This window comes from Salvelinus namaycush, chromosome 7, assembly GCF_016432855.1.
Source record: "Salvelinus namaycush isolate Seneca chromosome 7, SaNama_1.0, whole genome shotgun sequence".
NCBI lineage: Eukaryota > Metazoa > Chordata > Actinopteri > Salmoniformes > Salmonidae > Salvelinus > Salvelinus namaycush.
Window position 1 is genome coordinate 42,887,962 of NC_052313.1, and position 26,950 is coordinate 42,914,911.

General features: G+C 46.3%; 1 protein-coding gene across 1 annotated transcript; it reads right to left on the minus strand.

Annotated features, from left to right (window-relative positions):
- LOC120050730 (matrix-remodeling-associated protein 5-like) lies at window positions 1–26,950 on the minus strand. The gene is made up of 13 exons (XM_038997294.1): window positions 26,933–26,950; window positions 26,423–26,707; window positions 20,832–20,929; window positions 20,096–20,225; window positions 17,845–18,083; window positions 17,386–17,537; window positions 15,323–15,806; window positions 10,297–11,507; window positions 7,636–8,340; window positions 5,186–6,143; window positions 3,219–3,405; window positions 2,797–2,939; window positions 1–2,437 (listed from the first exon to the last, which is right to left on the minus strand). The coding sequence occupies exons 1-13, from the start codon at window positions 26,948–26,950 to the stop codon at window positions 844–846; spliced, it is 6,204 nt and encodes a 2,067-aa protein (XP_038853222.1). The 3' UTR covers window positions 1–843.

A 26,950-nucleotide genomic window follows, 5' to 3' on the forward strand; every position in this document is an offset into this window, starting at 1 on the left:
GGATTTTGAGCTTCTCTTTATTAAAAAACGTGTAAAATTCCTATACATCAGAGTCTTTTAAAGACAAATAATTTAATAATGAGGGCATGTAAAAACATATTAGTATTATTTTATGAGTTGATGTTGACACCTATGTGGGTTGCAAGCAGATCTAAACCAAATTGCATGTACAATAATCACAGTAACGGTAATGTGCGAGTCGCTCCTGTAAATAGCAGGGTTAGCGGTCATTAAAAATACTTTTGGTTAAGATAGTAAGATAATATGGATGGTTGTGAAGCAGCTATTCATAATTGTAGCACCAGCCATTGTTGCTTAGACCCCTGAAATCGTCCCCATCTCAGCAGTATTGGATATTTTCTGTATCAACAGTATATCATTTAGAATATTTTCATTAATCGAACGTAAAAAGATATTGAGCTACGCTTATCTACACAGTTTGACATAAAATTGTCATTGTCAGCGCAGGAGATGGAAAAGATATACTACATATACTCATATAATGCTACAAATAGTAATACTACAGTTTTTGCTCTCTATTAAAGTCCTTCATGGCAAAGTGTTTTTTGATGAGTGAAAAATGGCTTTGTCACAAAATGTTTTTTTTGAAATGCAGCTGAAACATGGCCTTGAATGACGTCACAGGACACATACAGCACAGCTACTGCATACACAGTAGCTCGTTTGTTTAGCTACCGATTGGAAAGTGTATCTTTACTTTGCGTTGACAGTGATTCAAAGTCTCTTCAACATTATGTGGATGGATGAAAAGCATTGGCCGTGCTCAGCTCCTTTGGCAGTTTCTTGGGCATATGATAAAAAAAATGATTTGTCTAAGGCTAATCAGAACACATGTAGATAGGTGGCTTTAGTATCGACCCCTATCGCGTTCCTGGCGGTGCATTTGTAGAAGCCCTGGTCTCTCTGTGTGGGGTTCTGGATGATGAGAGAGCCTTGTGGGTGGAGGTACTTGTTGCCAAAGAGGCGTGGCTGGGCACTGACCGCTAGCCGCGTCCTCTCCGGCGTCTCCCAGGCAATCTCAGCTCGGGGGATCCCCGTGGCAACACAGTTCAGCTGGACCGCCACGCCGCGGCGAGCGTACATCACGGGAGGCGGGCCATTGGTGATGCGAGGCAGGTACGCGATGACGATGACGGGCACGGAGAGCAGGGCGCTGCCGTACTCGTTAGCCGCTCGGCAGACGTAGGAGCCGCGGTCGTAGACGGACGCCTGCTGGATGGCGAGCGTCCCATTGGCCAGTACGGCGTAGCGACCGGCTCTCTGTGGCCGCCCCAGGACCACCCCACTGGGCAGTGTCCACGTCAGCCGGAGGGGGTCCCCCGTAGAGAGACAGTGGAGTTGGAGGCTCTCCCCATTCATAATACTGATGGGGGAGTTGTAGCGGTTATTGATCTCTGGTTTCCTCTCCGGGGCTAAAGTAATAGTACGTTCCACTAGCCCGGCTACATTCCTCGCCAGGCAGCGGTACATACCACTCTCAGAGACAGCGGGGTTAGTGATGACCAAGGAGCCGTCAGGTCGGTGGAAGAACTTGGAGAACTGGGCACCCCTCATGAGGGGGGAACCATTAGGGAGGATCCAGGTTACCGTTGGGGGTGCTGGGCCTCCTTCAAAGGAGCAGTTCAGGGTCATGGTACTGCCTACCGTTAGAGAGAGGCTCTCTGTTTTGGGCCCTCTGAGCTGCGGTCTCTCTACCATCTCTTTAACCTCCAGGTGGACCATCAGCCTGGCCTCCCCGCCCTCGTTGCGTGCGATGCAGGCCAGCTGAGCCGAGTCGGTCCCCTTCGGCGAACGTATATCCAACGTACCGTTGCGATGCACCGTCATTCTGCTGCCGTAGTATGGCACCGGGAGGATGACGTTCTCCGGTAACACCCACATGACCCGGGGGATGGGTGTCCCCACGGCCTCGCAGGCCAGCATGGTGCGCTGGTCCCTTATAGCCGTCACTCTGATAGTGTTGACCATACCTCTCAGTCCATTGATGGTCGGTGGCGTCACAAGGACTTCCACCCTGGTGACTTTGCGGTCCTGGCCGGCACTGTTCCTAGCTGTGCAGGTGTAGTTACCAGCATCAAAGCGTTGCGCCTTCTTGACCACTAATGTGCCATCATTATGGACCTGGTATTTAGTGGGGGAGGAGGCAATGGCCCGGTTAGTGGGGGATAGCCACGTGATGACTGGGGTCGGCTCTCCCTTGACGCTGCACTTCAGAGACACGGTCTCCCCATAAAGAACCCTGATGACTTCAGGGCTTTGAGTTTTGTCTCTGATGATCGGAGGGTCCGCCACCACCTTGACGTGAACCTTCATCTCATCCTTCCCTATCTGGTTCTCAGCGTAGCAGGTGTAGTCTCCTTCCTCTCTCATCCCCACGTCGTTGGCGTACAACGTCCCGTTGTCGAACACCACGTATCTGGGGGGTGGGAGGGGTTGGGTGATTGTTTGAAAATGGTGTTGTGATTCTTATCGACTATGCAGTTAATGTGATTCAATAACAGATTGGGTGTACATACTGTATTATGTGATTCAATAACAGATTGGGTGTACATACTGTATTATGTGATTCAATAACAGATTGGGTGTACATACTGTATTATGTGATTCAATAACAGATTGGGTGTACATACTGTATTATGTGATTCAATAACAGATTGGGTGTACATACTGTATTATGTGATTCAATAACAGATTGGGTGTACATACTGTATTATGTGATTCAATAACATATTACGGTATGTGTAAAGTTGATGCGATTCACCAAACACCAAGTACCTGCGGGTGCGCCCACCTCTAACCCTACTATCCGTCTGTTTCAGTGTGTTGATCATGGTGCCGTCCGGCAGAGCCCAGCGGATCTCAGGGTTGGGGAGGCCAGACGCTACACAGTCCACCTTCAGGTCTCCTCCATACATCACCTTCAAATTCAAATTCAAAAATATTTATTTTCTATCCAATAGTACATCAGACAGAAAACCGACCGAAATATTTGCATGACACTCAGATGCAAAACATTAAAATATCACATTAAAAACACCAAGGTTCTGCCCCAAATAGCACCCTAACCCCTATATAGTGCACTATTTTTCACTAAGGCCCATAGGGCTCTGGTCAAAAGTAGTGCACTATACAGGGAATATGGTGCCATTTGGGATGTGGCCCATTATGTACATAGAAACCTAAGACAAAAGACAGACCTTCTGACTCGCCAGCAGCTGCTTCTGCTCAATCTTGGCCGGCTTGGTCAGCACGTTAACCCTCAGAAGCATGTAGTCGTCCCCCATCTTGTTTCGGGCCACACACAGGTAGTCCCCATCATCTTTCTCTGTCATGGCCTGGATGGCCAGAGAACCGTTGGTGAACACCTTTATCCTGGGGTCGAAGCTGAAAACCCCCCCCAACAAAAACAAGTTGTTATTGTTTGTGAATAACAGTATTTCCTGCTGTTAACAGCAGCCATTTTAGGTCTTCCTTTGATGGTTTTTCAGCTAACCTTTAGGGAATAGAAAATGTGCCCCTGTATGATTTCACAGTAAACCTTCTCATTCATGACAACATCTGATGATGATAGTTCATATACAATGCCTTCAGAAAGTATTCATACCCCTTCACTTATTCCACATTTTGTTGTGTTACAGCCTGAATTCAAAATTGCTTAAATATATTTTTTTCACTCATCTACACACAATACCCCATAATGACAAAGTGAAAACATGTTTTTAGAAATTTTTGCTAATATAATTGAAAATAAATTACAGAAATATCTAATTTACATAAGTACTCACACTCTTGAGTGAATACATGTTAGAATCACCTTTGGCAGTGATTACAGATGTGAGTCTTTCTGGGTAAATCACTAAGAGCTTTGCACACCTGGATTATATAATATTTGCACATTATTATTGAAAGAATTCTTCAAGCTTGGTCAAGTTGATTGTTGATCATTGCTAGAGAGCCATTTTCAAGTCTTGCCATGGATTTTCAAGCCGATTTAAGTCAAAACTGTAACTAGGCCACTAAGGAACATTCAATGTCGTCTTGTTAAGCAACTCTAGTGTAGATTTGGCTTTGTGCTTTAGGTTATTGTTCTACTGAAAGGTGAATTTGTCTTCCAGTGTCTGTTGGATAGCAGACTGAACCAGGCTTTCCTCTAGGATTTTGCCTGTGGTTAGTTATATATATATATTTTTTATCATAACTTGAAAATATGATGAGTGGTACTCAGTGATGTGTTGTATTGGATTTGCCCCAAACATAACACTTTGTATTCAGGACATAAAGTTAATTTCTTTGCCATATTTTTTGCAGTTTTACTTTAGTGCCTTATTGCAAACAGGATGCATGTTTTGTAACATTTTAACTCTGTACAGGCTTCTTTCTTTTCACTCTGTCATTTAGGTTAGTATTGTGGAGTAACTACAATGTTGTTGATCCATCCTCAGTTTTCTCCTATCACAGTCATTAAACTCTAACTATTTTAAAGACACCATTGGCCTCATGGTGAAATTCCTGAGTGGTTTCCTTCCTCTCCGGCAGGAAGGACGCCTGTATCTTTGTAGTGAATGTGTGTATTGATACACCATCCAAAGTGTAATTAATTAACCATGCTCAAAGGGATATTCAATGTCATTGTTTTTTTAACCCATCTACCAATAGGTGCCCTTCTTTGCAAGGCATTGGAAAACCTCCCTGGTCTTTGTGATTGAATCTGTGTTTGAAATTCACTGCTCGACTGAGGGAACTTACAGATAATTCTATGTGTGGGGTGCAGAGATGAGGTAGTCATTTACAAATCACGTTAAACACTAATATTGCACACAGAGTGAGTCCATGCATCTTATTATGTGACTTGTTAAGCACACTTTTACTCCTGCCATAACAAAGGGGTTGAATACTTATTGACTTAAGACATTTCAGCTTTTCATTTTTTTAAATGAATTTGTCAAGATTTCTAAAAACTTAATTCTACGTTGACATAATGGTGTATCGTGTGTAGACCAGTAACATAGCATCTCAATTGAATCCATTTTAAATTCAGGCTGTAACAGAACAAAATGTGTAAAAAGTCAAAGGTATAAATACTTTCTGAAGGCACCGGACATACAGACAATGGCCTGAAGGGCATATTAGACAGTGAGTTAAAAAAATGCCAGAAGATGCATACCTGTACTGGGAATCCACTAGTTTCTTAGAGGGGGTCCTCCAGACGATCCTGGGCTCTGGTTTTCCTGTGGCAATGCAGTCGAGCCTCAGAAGCGCCCCGTAGACCACGTCAGACCTCTGGGGAGACGAGGAGGTAATCCTGGCCTTGGTGGAGGATGGGAGTCTCAGTACGGTCAGAATGCTGGTTCTCCTGGAGGCTCCTACCGCATTACTGGCCACACACTCATATCTCCCCGCGTCGCCTTGGCCTAGCCCACGGACGTACAGGGTCCCGTTGGGGAAGACAAAGAAATTACGTCCGTTGACGAACTGCGAGGTGAGGAGCTGGACTCCGTCGGGCGTGGTCCAGCGCATGATGGGCGTAGGGGCTCCTTTGGCGGTGCAGTGGATGTAGGCCGTGCTTCCCTCGGGGAGGGACATGTTCTCATAGCGAGGTTGTTGGATGACTGGAGGCAAGGCTGCCACATGGAGACGGACAGAGACTGTATCGGCTCCAGCCACGCTGCTGCCGATACATTTATAGATCCCTCTGTCTGTGTAGCTGGCCTCGGTTATCCGGAGAGTACCGTTACTGAGGAGGTCCACGTGCTTAGGGCCAGACTGTGGGCCGGGCTGGGGGCCACTGGCTGGGTTGGCAGGGCCCGGGGCTGGGGGCGCAGCGAGGTGGACCCTGTCAGGCAGCACCCAGGTGACCCGGGGCATGGGATGTCCCTGTACCTGGCACTCCAGATCGATGCCGTCCCCGTGGTACACGGTAGCATCGCGGTAGCGCGGCTGGAGCACTCTGGGATGCTGGGCCAGGACCATCAGGGAGACCACCATCTTGTCCATGCCATACTGGTTCTGGATCATACAGAGGTACTGGCCTCGGTCCTGGGGCTGGCTGTTACGGATGATTAACGTGCCGTTGGGATGGACCTCGAACCTCTGGACCCGAGTGTTCTGGGCTACTGTCGCTCCTGCACGAATGAAAATAATGTGTGTTTCAAGACATCGAGCAGATTAAAACAATGCAGATAACGGATTATTTCTGCAACATGTTGTCTGTTGAAACGCATAAGAATGGAGCATAGCTTATATCATGACATATAGGGTTCTCCTATTTTGTTACATTAACAGGCTTACAGTGGGGAGAACAAGTATTTGAAACACTGCCGATTTTGCAGGTTTTCCTACTTACAAAGCATGTAGAGGTCTGTAATTTTTATCATAGGTACACTTCAACTGTGAGAGACGGAATCTAAAACAAAAATCCAGAAAATCACATTGTATGATTTTTAAGTAATTCATTTGCATTTTATTGCATGACATAAGTATTTGATCACCTACCAACCAGTAAGAATTCCGGCTCTCACAGACCTGTTAGTTTTTCTTTAAGAAGCCCTCCTGTTCTCCACTCATTACCTGTATTAACTGCACCTGTTTGAACTGCACCTGTTTGAACCTGTTTAAAAGACACCTGTCCACACACTAAATCAAACAAACAGACTCCAACCTCTCCACAATGACCAAGACCAGAGAGCTGTGTAAGGACATCAGGGCTAAAATTGTAGACCTGCACAAGGCTGGGATGGGCTACAGGACAATAGGCAAGCAGCTTGGTGAGAAGGCAACAACAAACACTTGCCGTGTTTGGAGAAAGAAGAAGGATGAGTACAACCCCAAGAACACCATCCCAACCGTGAAGCATGGAGGTGGAAACATCATTCTTTGGGGATGCTTTTCTGCAAAGGGGACAGGACGACTGCACCGTATTGAGGGGAGGATGGATGGGGCCATGTATCGCGAGATCTTGGCCAACAACCTCCTTCCCTCAGTAAGAGCATTGAAGATGGGTCGTGACTGGGTCTTCCAGCATGACAACGACCCGAAACACACAGCCAGGGCAACTAAGGAGTGGCTCCGTAAGAAGCATCTCAAGGTCCTGGAGTGGCCTAGCCAGTCTCCAGACCTGAACCCAATAGAAAATCTTTGGAGGGAGCTGAAAGTCTGTATTGCCCAGCGACAGCCCCGAAACCTGAAGGTTCTGGAGAAGGTCTGTATGGAGGAGTGGGCCAAAATCCCTGCTGCAGTGTGTGCAAACCTGGTCAAGAACTACAGGAAACGTATGATCTCTATAATTGCAAACAAAGGTTTCTGTACCAAATATTAAGTTCTGCTTTTCTGATGTATCAAATACTTATGTCATGCAATAAAATGCAAATTAATTACTTAAAAATCATACAATGTGATTTTAGATTTTTAGATTCCGTCTCTCACAGTTGAAGTGTACCTATGATAAAAAGTACAGACCTCTACATGCTTTGTAAGTAGGAAAACCTGCAAAATCGGCAGTGTATCAAATACTTGTTCTCCCCACTGTACATACAGCTGTGTCGTTCTGTAATAGAGGGTGAAGGAGTATGTTCTATGAAGAGGGGAGAACAGAAAAGGAAGTACTGTTATACATACCAGTGGAGACTCTCGTCCAGGAGAGGAAAGGCTTGGGCTCCCCTACAGCCACACAGGGCAGCTGTGCATCCATCTCTGCATTCACTGTCACTGTCCGCACATCCACATTGGTGATCCGGGGCTTCCCTCTTACAACAGGTCCCGCTACGGAGGGTCTCTCACCACCTCCCGACACCCCACCTGATAACCCCTGTGTCTGGGTAGGGGTCTCTGTCCTCTGGCCCCCACTGGATGGACTCTGAGGCCTTGATGAAGACACTGATGAAGTCTGAGAAAAGCTCTTTGTGGCGGTGGAAGCGAGAGTGGTTGTGATGGTCGTCTGTTTGACCATCTGGTTGTTTGTGTTCGTGACTGTCCTGTGGGGTGTTCTGGGTTCTGTGGTGGTTGGTTTAACACCGGTGACTGGATCAGGCTTGATGTCAGTTGACTCTAGTTTAGTAGTGGTGTGGGAGTCGGCTGGTGGCGGTTGTCTGTTGGGGTCAGATCTTGTGATTAGGATGGTGTCTCCTCTGTTGAGGATCGGGTTGTTTCTCTGGTCGGGTTGAGAGATGAGGACTCTCTCTCTGTGACTGTCTGGGATGTGGTTGGAGTTGGAGGGAACCTCCACTGTTCTGGATGAAGGTTGGGTCCTGACCCTAGTGGATGGAGTGTTTAGTACAGGGTTCTGAGGCTTCACCCTAGAGGGGAAAACTATGGATGTCCTAACTGATGTGGAGGTGACAGGTGACATAGTGGGAGAAACATCCTTTGTTGTAGTAGCAGCAACAGAAACTGCACCATTTTCCACTGGTGTTTGGTCTTTGCCTGTGGTGGAAGTGCTTTCTCTGATGTTATAGTGCCCATCAAAGGTTGTTCTGGGCTTAACAGTGGCTGTTTTATCGGGACCAGATCCGCGACGAGAGCTTTCAGATGTCACCGGCCTTTCAGCGGTGCTAACCCGAGCCTTCTCATGTTCTGCCTCCTCATGGAAGGACTCTTTTGTCGAGGCACCCGGGGCGTGTGTTGGGGCGTGTGTTGTGCCGTGTGCGCTGGTTATTTCATGCCGGATGGACGGAGACGCGCTGTCAATCTCTTTGACCGGCGCTTTTTTAACCTCAGTCGTACCTGTTGTATATCGATAGTCTGGTGTGTCGAGCTGTCCATCTGCTGGCACTCCCGGGCGAGTGTTGCGATTCTCCGGGGACTTGTCAGGACTTGGAACAGGGTGAAGGTCTACAGTAGCGCTGCCTCCCCTTTGTGTTGTCTCGGTTGGTTTAACGGCAGGACGGGGGGTGCTTGTAAAATTCCCCTGACGGGCTGTCGTGTGCACAACCGAGTGCTCTGGAACTGGGCTCTGAGTGTTCGGAGTCTGAGAGGCTCTTTCTGGGACTGTTCTGTGATGGCTGCTCTGGGATGTTTGTTTATGTGTTTCTGTTAAAGAGGTTGTAGGAGACACCGGTGGGGCTGTTGTGCTCCCGAACAGTGGTTTGGCGTGTGGTGAAAGGGTGTCCTTTGTCTCGGAGCGAGTTGTAGGTGAGGGGTCAATCCCGTCTTCGTATAAAGAGACTACTGTGTTCTCTTCGTGACTCACTCTGCCTGATGACGTCGCTTGGCTGCCCGTCGATGGAACTGCGGTATTAAATCTGTCCGTCATGCTTTTGGCCTTGTCGAACGCTTCTATTTTAATCCATGTGGCAGTGGTTGCCTTGGTAGTTGTTGGGAGCGCGTCCATAGATGTGGCTGCAGTTGTAAAATCACTTCTCAACGGATTATTAGGCTTTGGCTTCTTTCTGCCCGTATTGGGCCGTCTTCTCCTGCCCCCACCCCCATTCCTCCTCCTGGAGTTCTGGTTTCTGAGTCGAGTAGCCACCTCACCTGGAGTTTCCTTCCTCATATACACAGCTGAAGTGAGCTCGGTTGTGGGAGAGGGTGTGCTGAGTGGAAGATGGGTTATGTTAGACCTTGTATGCTGCTTTAGCTGAGTAGGTGTGTCTAGTTTAGCAGTTGTGCTCTGAGTCTCAGTGAGAGAGTGGTCAAATTCATCTCTCTCTGTTTCCGATTCAGAGTACCCTCTAACTGTGGTGGTGGTGAGTGGTGGGTCAAGTTCAGCTCTGTCTAAATATACGTCACTTCCTTCATTAAAGCTGCTAACAACACTGGGTCCGTTAGCGTCTTTCGCCCCCTGATTATCCTCAGACGTGGGTGAGATATCAGACTCTGTAGCCGCAACATCTGTAGTCAAAGCGGTGGTGGTGGTGCTTTGATTTTCTCCTTGTAAAGAATCGTTGTACGAAGAACTGGTCAAGACGTTCACATGCAGCTGACCCAGGGTCTGGGAGTGTGTGTGTGTGACTGTGTGCCTGCCTTGCGTCTCTGTGTGTGTGACAGTGTTACTGAGCTGCTGGGGAACAGATGTGACAGGCTCTGTGACCGGCTGCGCGAAAAGTGCATGATTTGAGGCTGTATCCACATCTGAGTCTGTAGTGTAAGTAGTGTGTCGAGTGGGTATATGCGGTATAGTAGTGGGTGTGTATAGCTCCTCCTCCTCTTCCTCATGTAGGTCGTCTGTTGATCCCTCTATGTTGTAAGGAGACTCTGTCTGCTTAGCGCTAGCTGTTGTTGTTGACTCCTGCTTCTTCTTTGTGGTGAGGTGAGTTGAGCTGGGTGTTATGTTAGTGTTACCCTGTCCGTTCTTGTCACGGATTTTGGCCAAAATGTCCGCCCACTTCTCCGGGTCTATATTTTTGTTTGCCACGTTAATCCTCCTCCTCGTCCCCACTGTGTTTTTCTTGTCTTCATCATTTGTCCCTGTCGTGGTTGGTTTTCTAGGTACAGCAGGTCGCCTCCATGTGTTTCTAAATGGATGACCACCACCCCTGTTTGAACTTTGACCTCTCCTCCGATTCATTAGCCCCACACGGCTCGGGGATGAGGAGGAGGAGGAAGGCGAGGAGGGGACTTCCTCCTGTGTGTCGTCATTGTCCCCTGATGCCTCCTCAGTGTCCCCCATGGGGGCTTTGACCCTGGTGTTGACCCCTGAAGCAGACTGTGGCCTCATTCTCCTCAGTGGTCGTATCTCTGCTCCTAACTGTCTGGTGAGAGTCACCTTAGTCGCCAGGGAATACACACCATGCTGGTTCATGGCCACACACTTATAATATCCACTGTCTGTCAGTCGACTCTCTGGGACTCTCAGAGTTCCGTTGGAATACACCAGCGCTCTAGAAGAGTTGGCTCTGTGACTCACTATGCTGCTGTCAGGAAGGATCCAGTTAATCTCAGGGTCAGGAGAGCCAGACACGACACAGTTTAGAGTGAGAGGGACACCGGTGAACCCCTCTACGAGGGTAGGCGCCATCTCATCCCCTCCAAGAGGGGGAGGACTGGAGGACTCCTCGACCGTCAGGCGGAAAGGGAGGACACTGAGGTCGTCAGAGACCTGGGCGATACAGTAATATATCCCTGAGTCTGAGTGTCCTACAGCTTTAATATCCAACCTACCGGTGCTCAACACTGACACCCTGTTGTCTGGGCTGCTGTACGGTGCCTCCAGCTGGGTCCCGTCTGGCAGCATCCAGCGAACCACTGTGTCTCCTGAGCTCAACACGTTATAGTCCATTACAGCAGGGCTGCCCACTACAACACTCAGCACCGTCCTGGTAGTGTTTGTGTTCTCTATCATGACCCATGTCCTACGGTGTCTGCGCTCCAGCTCAGGCTCCACGGTCTGTGTGAGGTGGGTGCTGAGGATCAGCTTGACGCTCTTCCCAGTGGACTGGGGCCTGTTCAGCTGCAGGTCCACAGAGCTCTGCATCAGCCAGGATGGTTGAGCTACCATGTTAGCCTTAACCCCTGTGTAGTACAATGCGTCTCTCTCCAGGTCCTGCCTGTACCTGGAGATCAAGAAGTTTGAGTTTATTAGAAAAAAAACACATAACATAAAACATAACATAGCAGTATGAAATTAGATGCTCTATATCACGTATTGAACTCAAGGCCCATTCAATCCAGCCTGCGGGTGGTTTGATTATTATTAATAATCAAAGAAACTTTTTCCTAAAACGAGTCCGACGAGAAGGATATCCTGCTTTCACTGGAACAGGTCCAGATCCACGCCTTTTGTGTGAAGAAAAGACACCGGAAAAGGGGACGCAGATCGGGGATCCTTCTGAGAATTCGGAGGCTAGCGAGTAAACTCCCAATGCCTTCCATTCTTCTTGCTAACGTGCAATCATTGGAAAATAAAATTGATGACCTACTATTAAGATTATCCCTCCAACGGGACATTAAAAACTGTAACATCTTATGTATCACCGAGACGTGGCTGAACGAAGATACGGACAATATAGAGCTAGCGGGATTTTCCATGCACCAGCAGAACATAGACGCTACCTCTGGTAAGACGAGGGGTGGGGGTGTGTGTCTTTTTGTCAATAACAGCTGGTGCGCGATGTCTAATATTAAAGAAGTCTCGAGGTATTGCTCACCTGAGGTAGAGTACCTTATGATAATCTGCAGACCACATTATCGACCAAGAGAGTTCTCATCTGTATTATTCGTAGCTGTCTATTTTACCACCACAAAACGAAGCTGGCACTAAGACCGCTCTCAGCCAACTCTATAAGGCCATAAGCAAAGAAGAAAATGCTCACCCAGAAGCGGCACTCCTAGTGGCCGGGGACTTTAATGCAGGCAAACTTAAATCAGTTTTACCACATTTTTTACCAGCATGTCACATGTGCAACCAGGGGGAAAAAAATCCTAGACCACCTTTACTCCACACACAGAGATGCATACAAAGCTCTCCCCACCCTCCATTTGGCAAATCTGACCAGTATTCTATCCTCCTGATTCCTGCTAACAAGCAAAAACTAAAGCAGGAAGTACCCGTGACTCGCTCAATGCGGAAGTGATCAGATGATGCGGATGCTACACTACAGGACTGTTTTGCTAGCACAGACTGGAATATGTTCCGAGATTCATCCAATGTCATTGAGGAATACACCACCTTAGTCATCGCTTCATCAATAAGTGCATCGATGACGTCGTCCCCACAGTGACTGTACGTACATATCCCAACCAGAAGCCATGGATTACAGGCAACATCCACATCGAGCTAAAGGCTAGAGCTGCCGCTTTCAAGGAGCTGGAGACTAATCCGGATGCTTATAAGAAATTCCGCTATGCCCTCAGACGAACCATCAAACAAGCAAAGCGTCAATACAGGATTAAGATTGAATCCTACTACACCGGCTCTGAAGCTCGTCGAATGTGGCAGGGCTTGAAAACTATTACGGACTACAGAGGGAAACCCAGACACGAGCTGCCCAGTGACGCAAGCCTACCAGACGAGCTAAATGCCTTTTATGCCTCGCTTTCGAGGCAAGCAACACTGAGCATGCACGAGAGCACCAGCTGTTCTGGATGACTGTGTGACAACGCTCTTGGTAGCCGATGTGAACAAAACCTTTAAACAGGTCAACATTCACAAAGCCTCTGGGCCAGACGGATTACCAGGACATGTACTCAAAGCATGCGCGGCTCAACTGTCAAGTGTCTTCATTGACATTTTCAACCTCTCCCTGACCGAGTCTGTAATACCTACATGTTTCAAGCAGACCACCATAGTCCCTATGCCCAAAGAAGCGAAGGTAATCCAAACTTCCGAATACTGCCCCCTAGCCCGAAGAAGTTAAGGATCAGCATGGTAGACGTGTTGTTGCCTACTCTTACCACCTGGGGGCGGCCCGTCAGGAAGTCCAGGATCCAGTTGCAGAGGAAGGTGTTTAGTCCCAGAGTCCTTAGCTTAGTGATGAGCTTTGTGGGCACTATGGTGTTGAACGCTGAGCTGTAGTCAATGAACAGCATTCTCACATGGGTGTTCCTTTTGTCCAGGTGAGAAAGGGCAGTGTGGTGTGCGATTGCGATTGCATCATTTATGGATCTGTTGGGGCGGTATGCGAATTGGAGTGAGTCCAGTTAACACAGGGGCCCCTCAGGGGTGTGCACTTAGTCCCCTCCTGTATTCCCTGTTAACCCACGACTGCGTGGCCAAACACGACTCCAACACCATCATTAAGTTTGCTGACGACACAACAGTGGTAGGCCGGATCACCGACAATTATGAGACAACCTATAGGGACGAGGTCAGAGAACTGGCAGTGTGGTGCCAGGACAACAACCTCTCCCTCAATGTGAGCAAGACAAAGGAGCTGATTGTGGACTACAGGAAAAGGCGGGCTGAACAGGCCCCCATTAACATCGACAGGGTTGTAGTGGAGTGAGTCGATATTTCAAGTTCCTTGGTGTCCACATCACCAACAAACTATCATGGTCCAAACATACCAAGACAGTCGTGAAGAACGCACGACAAAACGACACAACAGTGGTTTTGCATGGGTCCCCAGATCCTCAAAAGGTTCTACAGCTACACCATCGAGAGCATCCTGACCGGTTGCATCACCGCCTAGTATGGCAACTGCTCGGCATCTGACCATAAGGCGCTACAGAGGGTAGTGCGAACGGCCCAGTACATCACTGGGGCCAAGCTTTCTGCCATCAAGGACCTATATAATAGGTGGTGTCAGAGGAAAGACCATAAAATTGTCAGAGACTCCAGTCACCCAAGTTATAGACTGTTTTCTCTGCTACCGCACAGCAAGGTGTACCGGAGCGCCAAGTCTAGGATTAGACTGCTGAACAATTCATAAAAATCGCAGCCGGACAATTTACATTGACCCCCTTCCCTTTTGTACACTGATGCTACTCGATGTTTGTTTGTTACCTATGCATAGTCACTTCGCCCCCACCTACATGTACAGATTACCTCAACTGGCCTGTACCCCTACACACTGACTCGGTACCGGTGCCCCCTGTATATAGCCTCGTTATTGTTATTTTTATTGTGTTACTTTTTATTATTACTTTTTATTTTAGCCTACTTGGTAAATATTTTTTAAGTAAGCATTTCCCGGTAAAGTCTACACTTATTGTATTCGGCGCATGTGGCAAATAAAGTTTGATTTGATTTGGCTACTTTAAAGAATCTAAAATCTAAAATATATTTAGATTTGTTTAACACTTTTTTGGTTACTACATGATTCCATATGTGTTATTTAATAGTGTTGATGTCTTCACTATTATTCTACAATGTAGAAAATAGTAAAAATAAAGAAAAACCCTGGAATGATTAGGTGTGTCCAAACTTTTGACTGGTACTGTATATTAATTTATTTTTGTGGGAAAAAACCATCCCAATCAACATTTAAATGACTAAAACCAAGTCAAGACTGTGTAGAAATGATAATGGACCTACATTTACAGTCTCTTCACTCTGTCCAGCTAGCTAACAGTCATCGAAACGAAAGCTAGACAGTCAGGGAGCATCGAAAAATAGAGTGAGGACAATCTTTTGCACATTTTGATGGCGAGGAAATACAATTCATCATAAGTGTGGCCCTCCGGACCTCGGTGAAGACCGAATGCGGCCGATGGGGAAAATTAGTTTGACAACCGTGCCCTGTATTGAGGACCACTCTAAAATGAACACATAAAATCACATAATAATCACATATGGGCAAATCCTAACTTCCACAAATGTTCACGTGCATTGTTCTCATTGTATGACTAAGTGCAAATGTTACTCAAGTAGAAGTTGGAATTTGGCCCATAATGATAAGTTAAAAAGCGGTTTCTTAATCCAGCCTACCTGTAGCTGGGCACCGGCTCCTTAGTCAGCATGATCTCTCTCTGCAGGTGAGCGGGCGTGTCGCTATAGTAGGCGATCAGCCTCCAGAGTCTCTCAAAATTGTCCCTGTTGATGGGACACCCCAGATCCACGGAGATACTCACATTATAGGCCAGCTGCAGAGGGTTGACCTGCTCCCAGCTGACCTTAGACCACTCCCTGCGGGGCTCTCCGACGCTGCACTCCAGATCCACTTTGTTCCCATGCTCGTCCGTCAGGCCTAGGGTAATGTTGCCGAACGACCCCTTGAACTCCTCCAGGGTCATGACCTCTGTCTCTGTGTCCTCTTGGGCCGTAGGTCGATCAGGGGAGGTGATAACGGGGCTAGAGCAGACCAGTGTGTCCAGGCCCAGGACTTCTTTCATTCGTACGTTCTTTGGGGAGTAACACATAAAGCAGAGCTGACCTCCTGGGTAGGCCCTGTCCTTTTTACACTTCAGCACACCTATAAAGAAAGGAAAATGAGAGGGAACATTAACATCATTATTCAATGTTTGGAATTCCAAATGTGAAGTTTGGTTAGGTTTTGGACATACATTTTCACGGCACAAATGTGTAAAATGACAGCTGCCTTATGCTTTGAGTATTGATCCAATTGTATCCGCCATCACTGACGAATACGTACATTCACTGAGTAGCTGGTAAATGAAATAAACTCAGCAAAAAAAGAAACGTCCCTTTTTCAGGACCCTGTCTTTCAAAGATAATTCATAAAAATCCAAATAACTTCACAGATCTTCATTGTAAAGGGTTTAAACACTGTTTCCCATGCTTGTTCAATGAACCATAAACAATTAATGAACATGCACCTGTGGAACGGTCGTTAAGACACTAACAGCTTACAGACCGTAGGCAATTAAGGACACAGTTATGAAAACTTAGGACACTAAAGAGGCCTTTCTAATGACTCTGGAAAAACACCAAAAGAAAGATGCCCAGGGTCTCTGACCATCTGTGTGAACATGCCTTAGGCATGCTGCAAGGAGGCATGAGGACTGCAGATGTGGCCAGGGCAATAAATTGCAATGTCCGTACTGTGAGACGCCTAAGATAGCGCTACAGGGAGACAGGACGGACAGCTGATCGTCCTCGCAGTGGCAGACCACGTGTAACAACACCTGCACAGGATCGGTACATCCTAACATCACACCTGCGGGACCTGTACAGGGTGGCAACAACAACTGTCCGAGTTACATCAGGAACACACAATTCCTCCATCAGTGCCCAGACTGTCCGTAGTAGGCTGAGAGAGGCTGGACTGAGGGCTTGTAGGCCTGTTGTAAGGCAGGTCCTCACCAGACATCACCGGCAACAACGTCGCCTATGGGCACAAACCCACCGTCGCTGGACCAGACAGGACTGGCAAAAAGTGCTCTTTGCTGACGAGTCGCGGTTTTGTCTCACCAGGGGTGATGGTCGGATTCGCGTTTATCATCGAAGGAATGTGCGTTACACCAAGGCCTGTACTCTGGAGTGGGATCGATTTGGAGGTGGAGGGTCCGTCATGGTCTGGGGCGATGTGTCACAGCATTATCGGACTGAGCTTGTTGTCATTGCAGGCAATCTCAACACTGTGCGTTACAGGGAAGACATCCTCCTCCCTCATGTGGTACCCTTCCTGCAGGCTCATCCTGACATGACCCTCCAGCATGACAATGCCACCAGCCATACTGCTCATTTTGTGCGTGATTTCCTGCAAGACAGGAATGTCAGTGTTCTGCCATAGCCAGCGAAGAGCCCGGATCTCAATCCCATTGAGCACGTCTGGGACCTGTTGGATCGGAGGGTGAGGGCTAGGGCCATTCACCCCAGAAATGTCCTGGAACTTGCAGGTGCCTTGGTGGAAGAGTGGGGTAACATCTCACAGCAAGAACTGTCAAATCTAGTGCAGTCCACGAGGAGATTTATGTCTCAGTTGATGAATCTTGTTATGTTCATACAAATATTTACACATGTTAAGTTTGCTGAAAATAAACGCAGTTGACAGTGAGAGGATGTTTCTTTTTTAGCTGAGTTTACATAACCTGGTGAGTTTTTGTCCCAGTCGGTGAACCACTTCATCCTGCAGTCACATGTCCAGGGGTTCCCATGCAGGAATAGGTTCTCCAGCTGGGGCATTCCTCCCAGCAGCTTCTGGGGCAGCGAGGTCAGCCTGTTCTCCGACAGGTACAGGTGCCTGATGTATCGATAAAGAGACAGGAGGGACATTATAACATTAGCTTCAGGAACGTCTTGGCTCCATCTCAATTCCTCTTTCCGTGATTCCTCACATCATATTTTCTTGCCTCATTTTCAACTGCATTAGAGAAGGTACAAGGTCCCGCCCCTCTGACATTCCTCTACAATGGGTTTTGAGAAGGCGGTGAGGAGAGAGGACGCAAATAATCTATGAAAGATGAATCGAGAAAGTGCCCGATACTAAGATAAAACCAAATATTGTCCAGAGCATTATGGGTACTGTAGTTCATAATGCTAGGCTTCACCTGAGGGTGGAGACGTGGAAGTGTCCCATCATGGAGAAGGTGGAAAAGGTAGAGGGGTGGAGCTGCTGCAGTCTGTTCCCCTCCAGCTGTAGGAGACGTAGGGAGGTGAGGCCCTGGAAGGTGTCTGGGTGAATGAACTCCAGATGGTTGTGGTCCAGGTGGAGTCTGGTCAGAGACCACAGACCCTGGAGAGTGTGTCTGTTGATCTCCTTCAGTTTGTTATAGCTCATCTTCAGCATCTGAGGGGAAGAAAGGCAGAGGTGAGTGAGTTTTTATCCTAATAGAATAGAGCAGGGTTTCCCAAACTTCAAATAACCAACTCATCGTCAAGTTTAGATTATTTGAATCAGCTGCGTAGTGCTAGGGCAATAACCATAACGTGCCCCCAGGGGGCGCCAGGGTGCAGGACAGAGTTTAGGAAACTCTGGAATAGAGTATAGTAGAATGGAGTAGAATATAATAATAGAATGGAACAATTGCCTGGTACTATACTCTATATCCTACTGTACAGTACTGAGGTGATATTTCATGTCAATCAACATTTCCTGTTTATTACTGGAAGCACAGCCACGAGCTGCCCAGTGACACGAGCCTACCAGATGAGCTAAATTACTTCTATGCTCGATCGAGGCAAGCAACACCGAAGCATGCATGAGAGCATCAGCTGTTCCGGACGACTGTGTGATCACGCTCTCCGTAGCCGATGTGAGTAAGACCTTTAAACAGGTCAACATTCACAGACCTATTACCAGGACGTGTACTCCGAGCATGCGCTGACCAACTGCCAAGTGTCTTCACTGACATTTTGACTACCGACCCATAGACTCACGTCTGTAGCCATGAAGTGCTTAATAAGGCTGATAATGGCTCACATCAACACCATTATCCCAGAAACCCCAGACCCACCATAATTTGCAACCGCCCCAACAGATGATGCAATCTCTATTGCACTCCACACTGCCCTTTTCCACCTGGACAAAAGGAATACCTACGTGAGAATGCTATTCATTAACTACAGCTCTGCATTCAACAGCATAGTGCCCTCAAAGCTCATCACTAAGCTAAGGACCCTGGGACTAAACACCTCCCTCTGCAACTGGATCCTGGACTTCCTGACGGGCCGCCCCCAGGTGGTAAGGGTAGGTAACAACACATCTGCCACGCTGATCCTCAACACGGGGTCCCCTCAGGGGTCTGTGCTCAGTCCCCTCCTGTAATCCCTGTTCACTCATGACTGCATGGCCAGGCATGACTCCAACACCATCATTAAGTTTGCGGATGAAACAACAGTGGTAGGCCTGATCACCGACAACAATGAGACAGCCTATACAGAGGAGGTCAGAGACCTGGCCGTGTGGTGCCAGGATAACAACCTTTCCCTCAACGTGATCAAGACAAAGGAGATGATTGTGGACTACAGGAAAATGAGGACCAAGCACACCATTCTCATTGATGGGGCTGTAGTGGAGCAGGTTGACAGCTTCAAGTTCCTTGGTGTCCACATCACCAACAAACTATCATGGTCCAAACACACCAAGACAGTCGTGAAGAGGGCACGACAAAGCCTATTCCCCCTCAGGAGACTGAAAAGATTTGGCATGGGTCCTCAGATCCTCTAAAGGTTCTACAGATGCACCACCGAGAGCATCCTGACTGGTTGCATCACTGCCTGGTATGGCCTCTGACCACAAGGCACTACAAAGGGTAGTGCGAATGGCCCAGTACATCACTGGGGCCAAGCTTCCTGCCATCCAGGACCTCTATACCAGGCGGTGTCAGAGGAAGGCCCTAAAAATTGTCTCTCTGCTTGTTCTCTCTGCTACCACACGTCAAGCGGTACCGGAGGGCCAAGTCTAGGTCCAAAAGGCTTCTTAACAGCTTCTACCCCCAAGCCATAAGACTCCTGAACAGCTAATCAAATGGCTACCCAGACTATTTGCATTTTATTATTTATAAATAGTCACTTTAACTCTACCTACATGTACATATTACCTCAATTACCTCGACTAAACTGTGCCCCCGCACATTGACTCTGTACCGGTACCCCCTGAATATAGCCTCGCTACTGTTTATTTTACTGCTGCTTTTTAATTATTTATTATTTTAATTTAAAAAATGTACTTATCTATTTTTTTTTACTTAACACACATTTTTATTAAAACTGCATTGTTGGTTTAGGGCTTATAAGTAAGCATTTCACTATAAGGTCTGTTGTATTCGGTGCATTTGACAAATACAATTTGATTTGTACCTGTAAGGACATGAGATCCCTGAAGGCTCCGTTGGGAATGTTGTAGAGATCGTTCCCATGCATCATCAGAAGCTCCAGCTTCCTCAACCCAGACAGAGAGGTCTGAGTCACATGGTTTATGGTGTTAAACCTACAGGAAACAACAACGACACAAGCAATTCATGACGGACTATTAACTTACTTGACTTGTTCTTTGTGGAGCAACGTGCCTTCATTTCTGACTATATAAGAAGACACTGTTAAAGACCTGACGGAACTTAAGACCACGTGATCCAAACATTGTCAATAAAGGTGGTACTGTAGTTGGGAACATATACAGTGGGTGGGCTTCTCTGTTCTTTTTACGAAATGGCTAAAGCTCATATGTGAAATGACTCCGTAAAAAGCATGGGGTATATAATAAGCATATAATAAGATTACATCAGACTTCACTGAAGGCATATTTACTTGTGAGTTGCAGAGAGATTAATTTCAGTCACATGCTAAGCACATTTGAACAAGTACTTAACTATAAACAATTCGAAAGGCCTCTAATGAAAAGTGACTATTTGATTGCTTATTATTTATTTTTATTGGTCTACAAGGCACATGCATAAATAAAAATCGTATACTTTATGCACTTCACATTTTACCCATACTGTTCGTCTATCGGTATAAGTTACTGTGCATGATGCTTGTTTTTTAGGCCTACGGTCTCATTGCGGGTCATTGAATAAAGCCAATCGACCAGGCTTACCCCAGGTTCATGCGCTCCACTTGTCTGGGTATGCCGGCGGGCACGGTGAGCAGGGAACGGAACGTGCAGTGCACCTCTGTGGCCTGAGGGCACGTGCACTGGCGCGGGCAGGGGAGACTTGTAACTGGCGCCATCAGCATGGACAGTATCAATATGAATGCTGCGGGACGGGCCATCTTCAGCTGCGCATCCATCCACCACAAAGTGTTCCTATCGCTGGAGCTGGTCGAGAGTTACAGATTAATTATAGGCCTATTTCAGTAGTACCCAAATACAAATGAAAAAGTGATCTCTGACAAAATACCTCACAGTAGAGAAAATCGATAGACTACGCGCGAAATTAGTGACCACTGTATGAACGCAACTTTACGCACATAAAACATGGTATGACCTGAACCGAAAGGAAAATGTTAAACATCTCACCTTATAATATAATGTATTAACCTTTATTTAGATCCAGACTCACTGTATCCCATTTTACCATGGCTTTGGTTTCTCCTCAATGCCACTCCTCACGAAGCGCATAACTCCATAGTTATACAGTCCTATAATGACAAACTCCCCAAATAATAAAATCGTTACAAGAAATTCCGATGTAAAATCCGTAGACAAAAATGCGCAAAGGGCTTCGATAGACTGTTTGAAGTATCCGTTTTGTTTCGTGTGTAGCCCTTGAGAAACTTCGCAAAGAAAATTACACTTTTGCCCAAAACTTTACAGTGCATGATGCGCCTTCCACCGACAGCGAGGGATGAGTGAATGGCTAATCGTTTCCAACATACAGTAAGCTTTGAGAAGCAGAAGGACCCAATGAGGGGTGACAAAGTGAGATAGAGGTAAGAGACGGCAACTGCTGAAGTCGGCTACAGTAGGTCGTTACAATAAGGATATCGTTTTTCCATTCAACTACGTGCATAATCATTGTGTCATCACATTGACAGTTGGCCACTTACAGGAATCGCTGCTTTGAGACTTTATCTTCATTAAAATGTATGAATTCATTTATAAAAAAATAAGGGAGATACCACAGGCTACTTCTTTTCTCTGTTCTACTTCTCTGCTGTGGAGGGAGATACCAACAGCCTACTCCTTTTCTCTGTTGTACTTCTCTGCTGTAGACCACCATGTGAGGTAACCTACTAAGTGAAGGGAGCAGACAGACCCAAGGTAAAGTTTATGTTGGTTTTACAGCCCTGTCATTTAACATCTCCCCCTCTACCACACAACACACACAGTACTGTATCAGCAAGCACATGTGTCATTTGCAAGCATTTCAGGAACCACAAACAGTCTGTCACACTGGTCCCTCTATCCCCATAGTTGATTTGGAGTTTATAGGACAGACTTTTAGAACATGTAAATCAGATCAAGTGTATGCTTGTAGGGTGAGGTCTATATAAAAGTTCAGAAAATCTGACCCCTGGGGACTGACCTCACATTATAGTCCTTTAACCCACCAGTGGGAAGCCTTGTGGCTGAGGGAGGCAGCGGACCCTATTGACATGCTCTGTGTGATCATGTCAACCTTGAGGAGCGAAGAGTTCAATGTTTCCCAGGGGGTCAGAGAGCTTGAGAAGCCTGTGTGTTCGACCAAACGCCTGAGATATGTCAGACTGTGATCCTGTCCCGACATCCATCACCGTGTCACTTCCACAACCAATAGCACACAGCTGCACCAAAGCCACATGTAGGTGCGGCCAATATCAAAGTGCCAAGAGGGGGACCTAAAGTACAGAGTCAACTCAGTCAAGTACCACACACATTGCGTCATCTTGACAAGTTGGCCCAAAAGTCAGATAGCTTGTGCAAGATATCCTCTTTAAAGAGCATACATACACATATAGTAGATTTCATTTGATGAGGGTTAATGTTCTGGGATTTCCACTCTGGAGATCTGTAAAAGAAGATGAGAAATGTATCATGAAATTAATATTGGAAATACTTGATTGATGGCGATTGTGCATGCCACCAAAATGATACCTTCCCCTCATAGACTAATTACTGGTACCATACCCTTTGCCAAGAGTGGAAAGATATCATTGTGAATTATGACTATGCACTTGCATTACTCACTTGCATTACTTTGCCTTTTGCAAGTTACTACAATGTGTTATCTCTTAACATGCCATTCATATTATTTTTGGCTTTCTAGTGCAGGTTCAGATACAGCATCATTAAAACTCATAACTTGTATTTGGCATTTTCATTTTATGATGCAGTGCTATGCAGAAGGCGGGGAAAATACACTGTATTTACGACACACAAAGAAGTCTCCTGCAGAAAGGTATTTTGCTCGATTAATTACAATAAATGTGTTTATTTAAGAAACCAATGTACTTGGGTTAAATGTGTTAAATGTGTTTACAGTGTTTCATCTTTGCAAAAGGACTTAGTTCCTTAGTGTCTCTCTCTCGCGCTCTCGTGTGCTCTCTCTCTCTCTCTCTCTCTCGCTAAAGCATCGACCACAACAGGCATTCAGTTAGCTGAGTAAACAACATCAACATCTACCCTGAGACAGAATCCATAAAACCTTTAGGAAAGCTTTAATGACGGTCAATTATAGAATAACAAAGCTGTTATTAAGGAGAGGGGAAATCTATAGCTCTGTTGAGGAAGAAAACCCAATAGCAAACTTAAAGGCCTTTATATACTATCATTAGGCGCAGTGGGATGATTAGCCTTATAATGAATAAATCAAGCTTACAAATCGAGGCAGATTAGCAACAAATAACTTATTGTCCATGCCATATTTTACATGACAATACAGTAGTGTCAGGCATGTGAAGGGGTTCTCATGTATGTTCTGTTGTCTTGGTTTGGAATTGTTCACTTCCTGATTTGACTGAATTAAAATCAGTCTACCCTGGTATTTAGTCTTCATCTTTGTCCACATATCACGGAGCCAGCAATGGGTAAAAAAAAATCCATCCATACGATGGCCATAAAAAAAGTAAGGGAATTATTTGCCTCACCCTGGTAGATACCCACGGGGGCGTAGAGGTCAACTGAGCTAGACCAGTCACACACCATGACTGTGTGTAATGTGTGTTGAATAGACTCACAGAGAGAGTCAGGATGCAATGGATGCCAGACTACTCTAGTTCCTCGCTCCTCGCCATGGCAGCAGTGTGGATGGATACACAGAGGTACAGTGAATGAGCGGGCATACTGTACCCGACAAGGCACCATGACGAACGATCCGAGAAAATAAACCATGGGGGGGGTGTCTTTTTCACCGGGACATATGGCTCTCGCATGTGTCCTAGTTACAGTATTCAGAATTACTCAGAAATACGAAATCTTTGTATCTCACTGGCTGTGTGTCTGAAATGGCACCCTATTCCCTATATTGTGCACTTCTTTTGGCCAGAGCAGTGCAGATCTTTTGGCCAGAGCATAGGCCTTAGGAATAGGGTGATGTTTTGGACACGGAATGTTTTGGACATGCATGGAAAAAGCCTGTTAGAACTAGAAGTCTCTCAGAGGCGCTGGCCAAATGTAGCACTATAGGTAATAGGGTGAGATTTTGGCTTGTTAGAGCAGAATAATTATTTTAGAGGCTACTGAATGTTCGGATTGAGTTCGGACATTACACAAACACCAGGGGAGAGGGGTAGGAGGCGAATGCTTGGAAAGAGACACGAAATCCTGCATTCTGCAGTGTCATACCTTTTAGTTGTTCCACTGTCATGATGTTGACAGGGGGGAAAGGGATCTATGACCTGTGCTATCCTTCAAGTCTTGAAGTAGATTTTCAGGGATAGACCTTGTGTATGGTTGAAACAGGGTCCAGACAAGACCTTGGTTCAACACTGTGTAGCTGTGCTTGATTGATTGTAACTGTGCCTGTTGCAATGAAAACAATAGAAAAGTCCCTCTCCAGCCATGTTAAAGCAAACGCTGAAAGTATTTGAAAGATTTCAAATAATATTTGAACCCAGGTCTGACCGGGGCAGGTCCTTCCATGAGTTAGGTTGACTTTAACAAAGGGCACCATTCTTCAGACACTCAAACCTTTATATAAGTCAGAGCCCGTCTGCAGAGCCCGTCTGCAAGTCTGAGTACGCAAGAGCGATGTGGTTTTTGTGAAGAAGCGTAAGTAACTACAGAGGCCAAGGTAAACTCTCCATAAACCTGCCATGCAGTAGAAACAGCCTTTGAATCATGGAGATAACAGAACCATATAGATCAGTGGAAAACTCTTGGTGACCTCCTCACCTTTCAGAAAGACATTCATCACGACGTCCATCTGCTCAACATGTGCTCTAACTCATTCAGAAAGGTCCAGAAACATCCCAGGACTGATTCAATTTCTCACTTCTTTCCTGTTTGGGTCTTCTGAAGGTTGTAACCTCATGTACAGACGTAAAACTTTACCAACCACGTCCAGGTGTAATGGGGTTTGACAGGTGTCATTCAGAACAGGGAGCTGCTTTGTGTTACCTGGCTGCACTAAATTGAATGACAGGATTTCCATTTGACATGCTACTTAGTCTCGGAGCTGGCATGTACCTCAGTATGTTCAACAACAGCCATTCCACATATCTATAGTTAAAACTACTTCTAATCAGGTTGGTGGGTAAATATAATTAACTAAATAAAGAAGAAATCTACAAGAGTGAAATGCTTTTGCTTTTTTTTAATGTAACACAATGTACACCTAATTTTGAGTTTATTTGTTGAATAAAACTTACTGGATGGGAAACTATTTCTATCACATTTTAATTAGCACTACTCCTTATTTAATCTAACGCATTCACGGTGTTCAACGGCTCTAATTAGATTTCCTGCACACACAGCGTCTCTAAAAATCCTTCAATGTGTTTCTCGTTCCCCTCCTTCTTTTGTCAGACAATGTTAAAGTTTCCACACAACAGGCAGTGTTCTATGACTGCTCTATGAGCTAGACAACCTAGATTCAAATAGTATTTGTTTTCTTTCAACGTTTAAGCTACACTTGATTGAGCTGGGGTGACGCAATTGAACCAATTGGGGTAGTTCCAAACGTGTGAACCTCGCCTATCTGGCACTCCAGACAGGCTCGATCAAAACGCTCAAAGCATTTGACAGAAACCAAATACTTCTTGAACCCAGGTCTGAGCCAGACCCAGACTCTCAACCACTAAACACATGCTATGCTCTCCCTCAGGAGAGACATCTGCTGCCATGATCTGACCCACCAACCACACAGCTCAGCAATAATAAACACCATTCATTCTCCAATACTATACAACCAAAGATTATTGCAGCTACTCATTCAAGCCGTTATGCTATTCTTGCACCCATGACATAATGCACCTAATGTTGTGTCATTAATATGCTGATTATTACCAGTGCTATAATAACTAATAAACAGATGAAAATAATTTGTGGTGGATATTTCTTTGTGGAGAGAAGACAGACAGGTTTGTAGGTCAGTCATTCCATAGCTCTGAGTCAGGATGCATCCCAAATGGCACTCTATTCCCTAAATAGTGCACTACTCTCGACCAGAGCCTGTAGAGGGGATAGGGTGCCATTTTGGACACACCCTGAGTCTGAACTACTGCCTTTTTCCTTTTTGTCTTCAACTGGCCCAGAGCCTTGCTTACTTCACATGGCTGTCGGCCGGGACTACTCAGCGGTATCAACGGCCTGTTGGGCTGCAGCTGTGCTCTCCTCGGCTCAAGACGGGATGGGCGGATACGCCACCTGAGGCTGGGGATGAGGTATAGGGTCGGGGATGTGGCTGGGAGGATAGGGTAGGGCTGAAGCTGCAGCTGTGGATTGAGGCAGAGGCTGGGCCTGAGGGGGTTGAGGCAGAGGCTGAAGCCCGGGCTGAGGCCGGGGGCCAGTCTCAGCCCCAGCTGAGGTTGAGGCAGCGTCCACTCCACTAGCTGCCAGGTGTGGGAGCCAGTTACATGTCAGTAGTCTCCCTTCACCAGGGGATCTATGAATCATCTGTGCAGGGAGCCATCCCACCCACAGCTGTCAGTTGTTCCAATACACAGCCACACACAGGGGACAATAGTGATAATGCCTATACATTATTATCATGGCGATACATCATTATTTATAGTTATGTTGGGAAATTATATCATACATTGTAAGTAACAGCATACTTTCCAGGACACAAACAT